The 12,092-nt window shown below is 38.2% G+C and overlaps 1 protein-coding gene across 1 annotated transcript; it reads right to left on the bottom strand.

Moving 5' to 3' along the window:
- Positions 1-902: 902 nt before the first annotated feature.
- On the bottom strand, positions 903-11,839 carry fas (Fas cell surface death receptor). The gene is made up of 17 exons (XM_069692600.1): positions 11,733-11,839; positions 11,178-11,299; positions 10,787-10,924; positions 10,095-10,212; positions 9,300-9,370; positions 9,059-9,160; positions 8,838-8,890; positions 7,634-7,677; positions 5,620-5,706; positions 5,182-5,303; positions 4,791-4,928; positions 4,093-4,210; positions 3,305-3,375; positions 3,064-3,165; positions 2,843-2,895; positions 2,528-2,546; positions 903-2,172 (listed from the first exon to the last, which is right to left on the bottom strand). The coding sequence occupies exons 1-17, from the start codon at positions 11,801-11,803 to the stop codon at positions 1,874-1,876; spliced, it is 1,728 nt and encodes a 575-aa protein (XP_069548701.1). The 5' UTR covers positions 11,804-11,839; the 3' UTR covers positions 903-1,873.
- Between the last annotated feature and the right edge of the window lie 253 nt (positions 11,840-12,092).

The following is a 12,092-nucleotide window of genomic DNA, read 5'->3' as shown; positions in this document are numbered from 1 at the left end:
CAAGTTTCACGAGCTCTGTACGTTTCCTGACTGCGCTCCACCCATGAACGGAGACACCGCCCAGCAGCTCCTTCCTCAACACCCAAAAAAGGACTTCATGAGCCGCGAGGAGCCAAGATGCGGTTTCACGATGAAGTTAAAAAAAAAAATTAAAAAAAAATTCATCGCGGGTGCAAAAAAATCAAGACAGACTCTAAACAGAGCTTAAAACAACAAAACGAGGCAGAAATATTTCACTTACCTTTACAGTTTTGCTGTATTTTTTTTTTTTTTTTGTACTTTTACAGTATGACGTCACTCTGCTTTAAATCCCAGTGCAAAAGTACGAAACTTCTTGATCATCTTGTGAAAATGTGATTTGTGAGATAGAAATGGTTAAATGCTACCCAGGTATTGATTCATCGGTGTGTATATATTCAGGAGTTTGCTACAGAGGACAGTTTTCAAGCGTTACATTAATCCTTCAAATGTCCAATCAAAAATATAAAGGTGGATCGTGAGCGCGTGCTTCACAGCAAACAATACAAACATCACTAGTTAGCGCAAAATGAGCAGAAATCCACACGTTTCAGACACTTGATATTTACAATATTCTCCCGCTAAATGTTGAAAATATACATTACAAACTTGACTAAAATTGTCATTACTTCATTTTATCCTGTTTGACATTTGAGGGAAATTACCACGAGTCATTCTTGAGTTATGACCACGAGGTAGTTTGTGAGGTCACAGTGACCTTTGATCACCGAAATCTTAATCACGTCATCGCTCAGCCAGTGAACAGTTGGCCACATTTAAAGAAAGGCCTTGATATCACATTCACGACAATTAAAATGTAATCAGTTCATCTTTGGATATTGTGGCCGCAGAGAAATAAAATTGCAAGTTGTGCTTGATGCGGTTCAAATATCACATTTAGTACAGTCTTAGCAATCCATGGAAACCATACAAAATACAAATTATTCATAGTTGTAAATTTTTCGAAATGAATATATATTCAATGGTTCGAGGAAGAACAGATGATTTGAGTCCATCAGTATCCAATGATAAGGAAAGAAACCAAATGTCCATATGTCACTGTCATGACGCACATTTATTGAGCCTTATTGCACAAGGTATTACTCTCTCATGAATGACACCGTTGACGTTCTCCATCCTTTCACATTTAGCATTATTATTTTAACATTATAATAGTGTAACCCCCGTGCAGCTGTTGCTTTAGAGACAGTGCAGAATAGACAGAAAATAGGGAAATTATCCCCTATAGTTCCTGGTGAGTTTATAGTCCCCCCCCCCACCCCCCCAATATGATTAATATTATCCTGCTCTCAACTCCCACTATACTGAAGCACAGACGACGGAAAAATAAAGATCCTCTATTGAGAGATGGATGATCACTTCTATCGAGCTCTGTGCATGGAGTAACAAAAGACAATATAAGGAAAAGATTGACTCTCCTAACACTTTTCTGTGTACAGAGTAAAATGGCTATATGACAACCTGTCGACCTTGCTTAAGTGGACCGTAACATAGTTCCAAAACATAATAATTAAGATCCCAGATTAAATTATTCTGGTTACACTAGCAACACATAAATGAAAGCATGATTCAGTGCAAGCAGATTAATCCAGTCGGATATTTTTTTAGGACTTTCATGACCCAAAACTGAGGAGGACAGAAATACTCCTCAATCCATTATCTAATTAACTGAGAGGAAGTAATGACAGAAAGACATAATACACACATCAAATTTTAACCTACTATTTACAATTCAGTCCTGTCATGTAAACATCTCATTTGGTGTCTTTCAAGATAATAATTCAAACATCAGAAAGCACTGCAAGTATTTAAAAAGTGTTCAAAGTAGACGCATTTATGCAGGATTATCAGTGTTGCCTGGAGATAATATATCTCTGACCTTTTGTGCAGCTTCCTTATTGTTACTTTGTTGTAGCATTTTGATCAACTTCGTTGGGGCATCCCTTCCCTGCATCTCCATCCACGTCTTCAGTAGTTTGAGTTTCTGCTCATAAGTATTACCAGGGTGGTCCTCTTTACAAGAATCAATCGTAGCCACCGTCATCTCACTACGTAGTGCTATATCCCGCACATCTTTCCATGTAAGCATATTAGCAATATCGGGCAGGTGAGGCAGGAGTTTCATGTGTGGATCTGACGGTGACAGGAAGAAAAAACAAAAAATAGGATTGATGCAACGAAGCAGGTCACACATCACAACTTTTTTTGATGTTTCAGGTGTATTTTTGATAAAATGGTCCATATTTAAGGTGATCACATCTTCAGGCTGGTTTTTAGAGAGGGGCCGTTAAATTCAGGAGATAGCGGCAGTAAAAGTTTGCATTAAAATAGCAATAAGTTGAGGTGAGATGTAAAGGCTGTTGTAATTAGTCTGATAGAAAACAGGCTATAACCACTTGCCATTAATGAGCATCAATTTTCAATTATTACTGCTACTATCAAAGCTCTAAAATTGCTTCAATTAAAAACATATTTGGGATTTTCTTACCTGCAAGAGGCAGCATCTCCTGTGAAGCAGAAGTATAATTAATTTTAACTGAACGTTCACAGTGCAAAAATACTGTATAATACCTAGTTGCACAAGCTTCACACAGAGGAAGCACACAAGAAAGGACACCAAAGGTTTCCACTCAACTAACCTGTCCTTCCTACGTAAAGGCAGCTATGCCAAAATTGGAGAAGACAGAAAAGCGTTTATCATTCATGTAATGTGTATGTGTACAAATTAATTAGATGAAACACAGGACAAAGACTTAAACATTTTACAGCAGGTTCAGATCTGGTCATGGAGAGAGCAAATTACCTCATCAGCTCCGTTGCCATCTGTATTGGATGGGGCCTGAGATCTTTCCCATCCTGAGATGACGTCATAAAAAACATAAAACGTAATTATTAAGAAGAAACAAAACACGAGATTTAATCTGAGGGTCAAACTGAGCCTTCTGTACTGTATCTTTACTGAAGAACAAATGAGGATGTTGTTACATATATGTCATATAGTCATATAGTCAAAGAAATACTCACTTTGTCGTATCTTTCTCCAGAAAAGAAGAAACACTACCAGAGTAACAGCAAAAATAACCCCAATAGCTATGCCAACAGCTTTGCCAACACTGTTGTCAACTTCTGAAACACAAAGTTAAGACCATTACATAGTTATTATAAATACAAATATGTAATTTCTTGTTTATAAATGATGTGGAAGTACACTAACTGATGCCATCATAATTGAATTAATGTGCAATAATGTTAAATGACACCATACCATCACATTTATCATTGCAGACTGTGTCGCTGGTGGCTGTGCAGATTTCTTTATGGCCGGCAGGACCACATCTTGAACCAGAGGGAAGAACAAGCATTAGTGACAGGCTCGGTCAGAGACGTAAAAAAGATGTAATAAAAACATTACTGCCACAGACGACATTTTTATAAAAGCTACACGCACATCGTATAGTTTACATCCACTCAACGATCACTTTATGAGGAAGACTTGTGCAGTGTAATGAAATCGAAAGCAATAGCTCTGTCGGGAGTTCTACAACCGCCGAAGCCTCAAGTTCAGCATTTCAACCATCAACATCTTGTTTTTCTGGAGCCATAAGTGACCATATTTAGACGAGGTGGGGATGAACAAGCTGTGTCTCGGTCTGACGGGGAACCTAAGGATGCTACGCCTGGTGGGGAAACTGACTGCTTCCTTGGCATGTCAATCAAATCAGGCACGCAAAAAACTGTACCTCTCTAATATCTAATTAATTATGGAATCTTTTTCAGAAGAACCACCAGAGCACTGACCAGAAGGATAACATGTTATGAATGACACCATAATGACTTGTGGAGAAAATGTATTGATTTTGTAGTTCATGAGAGGCATTTTTAAAGCCCAGTGGCCCTAAGTGGTATAACACTCTAAGGAACTTCCTCATTGGCTTCACTTTTCAGACCCGGAGACAACATCCATTTCTATATTCAGTACAAATGTAAAAGCTCTGTAAAAGCTCAATTTAATGGCTCAGCTGTTGGGTCTATATTCAAAGGAGCAGAACTTACGTTTTACAAGGGTGGCAGATTTCCACTGTTTGTGTATCATTGCTGCTGTAATGATTTTTCTGACATCGACACTTCGTGTTCCTTGCAGTGGTGCAGGGTTCGTCCACTTCTAAGCCAGCTGAAAGGACAGTACAGTCACACAACTGTCGTTAAGGAGGAGCTGACAGCCCGTCACACTGCTTCAAACTGTATTTTTCTTAAAAACACATCGTGTTGCTTGCAATCAACGAAGAGTATAGGTTAGAAAAGGTAAGGAAATAGTTTAATTTTTTTTTTTTAAAAGGCCCATCACATTTTCAAGTTGATGTCTTTTTTGATTTTTTGTTTGTTTTTAATTAATCAATTAATTTGATGTATGATGATATTCTAAAAACTGCTAATAGACATTTTAAAGGCTTTGTAGTGTAGGCAGTGGGCCCTTCTCATTTTGTCATGTCACAGTAGGAAAAACATGGTTAAAAACATAAAATTGAAGAAGTCTGTTTTGGTTTCAGGTGGTTTTGTAGTGGCTGGCAATCACTCTGTCATGGCCCTCAGGAACACAGAACAGAGATATCATTAATGTTACAAACAACACCTGTGTTTTACTTAGTCCGATGGGTCAGATCATCTATTGAAAACAATAATAATACAAAAAAAATGTTGGCCAATGGTTTGTTTTCAGTTTAGCTGTGAATAAAAGTATCCCATTTCATTACCATTGGGCTGTAAGCAGGAGGTGCAGGGCAGACAGGTCTCCTGGGAATTAGCGTGACTGTTGTACGTCCTGCCGTCCTCACAAAGCTCGCATTTTCCATCGGCCCTGTTGTTAATGCAGTGCTTCTCGAGACGCTGACCTGCAGTATGGAGACACGTACCATACCAAGGCAGAAAAAAAAAATGTTTTAATATTATAATGACATGTTTGATTAATTAATACAAAATGTAGTTTTCCCCAAGAAGTAGAAGCAGATAAAGTACAGGTAAAGCTGGACAGTCAGATCATATCATAGAAAGTAAAACTTCGAAGGTGCAAACATCAATAGATTAAAATGACCTTTAAAGGATTCCCTCCTTGTTAAAGGAGTTCACAGTACCACTGACACTTACCAGGAGCACACAGACAGCAGGTCCTGCCTTCATGTTCGTAAGTGCCATCTGCACAATCCTGTCTTTTGTACCGCAAGATCTTTAATAGCCCTTTAGGTTGGGTTGAGGCGCAAAAAGCGGGACTAAAAACACGAGAACGAAACGAAAGTGAAAGTATGTTAGCATAGTTACAAAAAAAAAAAAAAATCGGGTGTGGGGATTTATGTTACCCATCGATTTGTTTCCTCACGAAGCCCACTTTAAAAAGCCCCAGAACTGCACATGTTCGTCTTAAAAGAAGCTTCATATCAAGTTCATGGACCCTACTAGTCGACCCTAATCATAAATCTAACATTAACCAACATTAAACCAAGAAAACACTGTCGAGGAAGTGGATACATCCTTCTGACACTGTTGGAAATAATAAACTCTCCCACAAACTCTGATCTGTTTACTTACAGTAACACGTGGAGGAAGAACAAAACAGCGATGATAAAACGAGCAGAAAACTTGGTCGACCCTGTTGCCATCGTGCAAATAGAGGATTATGTAGTACAGTACTGTGTGGCAGCGTCTATAGCTGTGGTTGAAAGTGACCGCCTCAATGCGCTCCGTGCTGCGCATGCGGGGATTTCCGGGGCTGACTTGTTTGTATCACTTACTTTATGACACTTAAAACTGTCACTACTAAACTCCAAACTGTATATTTAGCAGTACGGTAGGCTATACAGAAAGCGTATATATAGATAGTATATGGTCAATTTTGGGGGTGCAGTCTCTTCTCCATACGTTTCCATGTAGGATTGTTGTTGTTTTTTTGTATCTTCACGCAATAGTCTAAAAGCTTTTGCTGCGTTTTGGAAAGCCCCACACAATGTCTCAATTTTAACTGCAGACACACAGAACACAACGAAGGTCTCCCAGTCTTTATCCAAAGAAAAGTAGTTCTTCTACATTTGATATATATAATGTGCCATGTATTAGGCCTCGCCAAAAACGACTGAAATCAGCTTGTAAAATACCAACCACATTACTTGTGCCACATTGCAAGGTTGCAATAACACAGTGAGTTTAGTGTCCTAAAAGAAATCAAAGCTGCCCATCTACCAAAGTAATGTCAATAAATGTCTTGTTTTCTCCAAACAACAGTGACAAACTCTCATACATTCTGCTTTCAATTGTACATATGGCAAAGAAAAGAAGCAAATTTACCTAATGTGAAACATTTTCCTCACTAGTTTTACTTTAAAAAATGAAATTATTAATTGGAAATAATGAAAATAGTTGCTTTGATCAGCAATATCCTACCTATTTATCTGTTTCAGCGTGTGACCTCAATGGTTAAAAGAGCTATCGAGCTCTTGCAGTAAAGAGAAAGCTCAAGAAAAAATAATAATCAGGTTTGCAGTGAGAAACTGAGGAGGAGCAATAATTTTCTTATGTAGCCTAATGATTAAACTCGGTTTTTTTTGTTCTTTTTTCTTCATATTGTATCTTGCACATTATATTAAAATAATGAAAAGTATTATGTAATTCAAATGATTAATAATATATCAATGGTCACCAGGCAAAACTCAGTTTGGGCCACTAGGAGGTGTTATTACTCTTTGTCTGCTGTTATGGCTGCTGAAAATGTGGAGCTGCTGATGGGGGCCAATTACCTCAGTCAAATATTAGCTATTCTGGTTCAGTCTGTTCCATGTACTCAAACTATTGTTTAAATGATTCTATAGAAGTAACACTTTCATAACTTTTAGTTGTATCCTACATGAGGAAAGTCTTGAGCTGTCAGAATACGTAAATACAATTAATAAAAAAGAGATAAAATGGTATAACTGCATCCTGCATGTCAAAGTACAAAACAAAAGTGATTGTATTCCTTTTAAATCATGACCACAATTTAACTGGGTTAACAATACCCATGTTTCTTGGTCACAGACACAAGTTGTGAAAATGGAGTTTAAAACATGCAATTTTCTTTGTGACCAGTTACCAACTCATGTCTGCCAATTTTTTTTTAATTTTCAGAACAGTATATCAGCCAAATACAAACAAAATAATTCACAGTGCAAAAATACTGTACAATACCTATTTGCACAAGCTTCACAACAACACAGGCAAAGAGGAAGCACACGAGAAAAGACACCAAAGGTTTCCACTCAACTAACCTGTCCCTTTTACATAAAGGGGCAGCTATGCCAAAATTGGAGAAGACAGAAAAGCGTTTGTCATTCATGTAATGTGTACATGTGCATGTGTGTATGGTTGTGTGTACAAATTAATTAGATGAAACACAGGACAAAGACTAAACATCTTGCACCAATCATGGTGGTCGACTTCAGGAGGAAGACGACGGCTCCACAACCGCTGAGAGTTCTGGGAGAGGAGGTGGACATGGTGGAGGAGCACAAGTACCTGGTTGTGTCCATCGAACAACAGACTGAACTGGAAGACCAACATCAACGCTGTCTACAAGAAGGGGATGAGTCGACTCTTTTTCTTGAGGAAACTTCGATCCTTCAATGTGTGCAGCAAGATGTTAGAGATGTTACATTACATTACATTTAGCTGATGCTTTTATCCAAAGCGACTTACAATAAGTGCATTTCAACCATGAGGGTACAAAACCCAGAACAACAGGAATCAGGAAAATACAATTTCTTCAAGAAAGCCAAACTACAAAGTGCTATCAGTATTTTAAGTGCTACTACAGTTCTACTGTTCAAGGTAAAGTCGGAAGAGGTGTGTTTTTAGTTTGCGGCGGAAGATGTACAGAGTTTCCGCTGTCCTGATGTCGGTGGGGAGCTCATTCCACCATTTAGGAGCCGGGACAGCAAACAGATGTTCTACCATCTGTTGTGGCCAGTGCATTGTACTTCGCTGGGGTCTGCTGGGGGAGCAGCATTGGAGCCGGCGACACCAACAGACTTAACAAACTGGTTAAGAAGGCCGGCTCCATCATCGGCTGCAAACTGGACAGCCTGGAAAAGGTGGTGGAGAGGAGGACGCTGAGGAAACTATTATCCATATTGGATAATCCTGACCACCCTCTCCACCACCTGCTGCAGGGACAGCGGAGCACTTTCTCCAAAAGACTCCTCCAGCTCCGTTGTCACAAGGACATATACAGGAGATCATTCCTGCCCACTTCAATAAGACTATACAATAACTCACCTATGGCAAAATCCATCACACAACAATAACACTGTTGTCTGCTGTCTGTTTTTCTTGGTTGTTTAAATAAAATTTAAAAAAATTTAAAAAAAACTTTGCACTATTGTTTAGTTAGTTTTAATTTAATTATTCTATTTTATTTTATTCTATTTTATTGTATATACTGTGCATTTTTATATTTAATATTTTTTACTGTGATTTTATTTCTTTCCTGTATCTATAAATGCTGCTGGAGCGAAAAGATTTCCCTTTGGGGATTCATAAAGTATGTATGTATGTATGTATGTATGTATGTATGTATGTATGTATGTATGTATGTATCTATCTATCTATCTATCTATCTATCTATCTATCTATCTATCTATCTATCTATCTATCTATCTATCTATCTATCTATCTATCTATCTATCTATCTATCTATCTATCTATCTATCTATCTATCTATCTATCTATCTATCTATCTTACAGCAGGTTCAGATCTGGTCATGGAGAGAGCAAATTACCTCATCAGCTCCGTTGCCATCTGTATTGGATGGGGCCTGAGATCTTTCCCATCCTGAGATGACGTCATAAAAAACATAAAACGTAATTATTAAGAAGAAACAAAACACGAGATTTAATCTGAGGGTCAAACTGAGCCTTCTGTACTGTATCTTTACTGAAGAACAAATGAGGATGTTGTTACATATATGTCATATAGTCATATAGTCAAAGAAATACTCACTTTGTCGTATCTTTCTCCAGAAAAGAAGAAACACTACCAGAGTAACAGCAAAAATAACCCCAATAGCTATGCCAACAGCTTTGCCAACACTGTTGTCAACTTCTGAAACACAAAGTTAAGACCATTACATAGTTATTATAAATACAAATATGTCATTTCTTTTTTATAAATAATGTGGAAGTACACTAACTGATGCCATCATAATTGAATTAATGTGCAATAATGTTAAATGACACCATACCATCACATTTATCATTGCAGACTGTGTCGCTGGTGGCTGTGCAGATTTCTTTATGGCCGGCAGAACCACATCTTAAACCAGAGGGAAAAACAAGAATTAGTGACAGGCTCAGTCAGAGACGTAAAAAGGATGTAATAAAAACATTACTGCCACAGACGACATTTTTATAAAAGCTACACGCACATCGTATAGTTTACATCCACTCAACGAGCACTTTATGAGGAAGACTTGTGCAGTGTAATGAAATCGAAAGCAATAGCTCTGTCGGGAGTTCTACAACCGCCGAAGCCTCAAGTTCAGCATTTCAACCATCAACATCTTGTTTTTCTGGAGCCATAAGTGACCATATTTAGACGAGGTGGGGATGAACAAGCTGTGTCTCGGTCAGACGGGGAACCTAAGGATGCTACGCCTGCTCACGGGTGGAAAAACTGACTGCTTCCTTGGCGTCTCAATCAAATCAGGCACGCAAAAAACTGTACCTCTCTAATATCTAATTAATTATGGAATCTTTTTCAGAAGAACCACCAGAGCACTGACCAGAAGGATAACATGTTATGAATGACACCATAATGACTTGTGGAGAAAATGTATTGATTTTGTAGTTCATGAGAGGCATTTTTAAAGCCCAGTGGCCCTAAGTGGTATAACACTCTAAGGAACTTCCTCATTGGCTTCACTTTTCAGACCCGGAGACAACATCCATTTCTATATTCAGTACAAATGTAAAAGCTCTGTAAAAGCTCCATTTAATGGCACAGCTGTTGGGTCTATATTCAAAGGAGCAGAACTTACATTTTACAAGGGTGGCAGATTTCCACTGTTTGTGTATCATTGCTGCTGTAATGATTTTTCTGACATCGACACTTCGTGTTCCTTGCAGTGGTGCAGGGTTCGTCCACTTCTAAGCCAGCTGAAAGGACAGTACAGTCACACAACTGTCGTTAACAGTCCGTCACACTGCTTCAAACTGTATTTTTCTTAAAAACACATCGTGTTGCTTGCAATCAACAAAGAGTATAGGTTAGAAAAGGTAAGGAAATAGTTTAAAAAAAAAAAAAAAAAAATTTAAACAAAAAAAAGGCCCATCACATTTTCAAGTTGATGTCTTTTTTTTTTAATTAATCAATTAATTAATTTGATGTATGATGATATTCTAAAAACTGCTAATAGACATTTTAAAGGCTTTGTAGTGTAGGCAGTGGGCCCTTCTCATTTTGTCATGTCACAGTAGGAAAAACATGGTTAAAAACATAAAATTGAAGAAGTCTGTTTTGGTTTCAGGTGGTTTTGTAGTGGCTGGCAATCACTCTGTCATGGCCCTCAGGAACACAGAACAGAGATATCATTAATGTTATAAACAACACCTGTGTTTTACTTAGTCCGACGGGTCAGATCATCTATTGAAAACAATAATAATACAAAAAAATGTTGGCCAATGGTTTGTTTTCAGATTAGCTGTGAATAAAAGTATCCCATTTCATTACCATTGGGCTGTAAGCAGGAGGTGCAGGGCAGACAGGTCTCCTGGGAATTAGCGTGACTGTTGTACGTCCTGCCGTCCTCACAAAGCTCGCATTTTCCATCGGCCCTGTTGTTAATGCAGTGCTTCTCGAGACGCTGACCTGCAGTATGGAGACACGTACCATACCAAGGCAGAAAAAAAATATGTTTTAATATTATAATAACATGTTTGATTAATTAATACAAAATGTAGTTTTCCCCAAGAAGTAGAAGCAGATAAAGTACAGGTAAAGCTGGACAGTCAGATCATATCATAGAAAGTAAAACTTCGAAGGTGCAAACATCAATAGATTAAAATGACCTTTAAAGGATTCCCTCCTTGTTAAAGGAGTTCACAGTACCACTGACACTTACCAGGAGCACACAGACAGCAGGTCCTGCCTTCATGTTCGTAAGTGCCATCTGCACAATCCTGTCTTTTGTACCGCAAGATCTTTAATAGCCCTTTAGGTTGGGTTGAGGCGCAAAAAGCGGGACTAAAAACACGAGAACGAAAAGGAAGTGAAATTATGTTCGCATAGTTACAAAAAAAAAAAAACACACACACACACAAAAAACGGATTAGTACAGGCTGTGTAAACAGTCGCCTGTGTAGTGTTGTCACTTTACTAACGCTAACAAACAGTTAACGCGTAAATTTACTGTCAACGTTTTAAATCAGGTGTGGCGATTTATGTTACCCATCGATTTGTTTCCTCACGAAGCCCACTTTAAAAAGCCCCAGAACTGCACATGTTCGTCTTATAAGAAGCTTCATATCAAGTTCATGGACCCTACTAGTCGACCCTAATCATAAATCTAACATTAACCAACATTAAACCAAGAAAACACTGTCGAGGAAGTGGATACATCCTTCTGACACTGTTGGAAATAATAAACTCTCCCACAAACTCTGATCTGTTTACTTACAGTAACACGTGGAGGAAGAACAAAACAGCGATGATAAAACGAGCAGAAAACTTGTTCGACTTTGTTGCCATCGTGCAAATGGAGGATGATTTAATTTATTATATTGATTTATACTGTGTGGCAGCGTCTACAGCTGTGGTTGACAGCGATCACCTGTGCCCCCAGTGCTGAGCATGCGGATTTCCGGGGCTGGTTTGTTTGTATCACTTATTTTGTGACACTTAAAACTGTCACTACTAAACTCCAAACTGTTTATTTAGCAGCATATACTGTAAAGTAGGCTATATAGAAAGCGCATATATAGATAGTATATGGTCAATTTTGGGGGTGCAGTCTCTTCTCCATACGTTTCCATGTAGG

Source organism: Brachyistius frenatus, unplaced genomic scaffold (assembly GCF_029030835.1).
Source record: "Brachyistius frenatus isolate BFR_SWC_R1_liver_20210118 unplaced genomic scaffold, ASM2903083v1 Contig_13, whole genome shotgun sequence".
Lineage (NCBI taxonomy): Eukaryota > Metazoa > Chordata > Actinopteri > Embiotocidae > Brachyistius > Brachyistius frenatus.
This window is presented reverse-complemented; position numbering and strand designations above follow the sequence as displayed.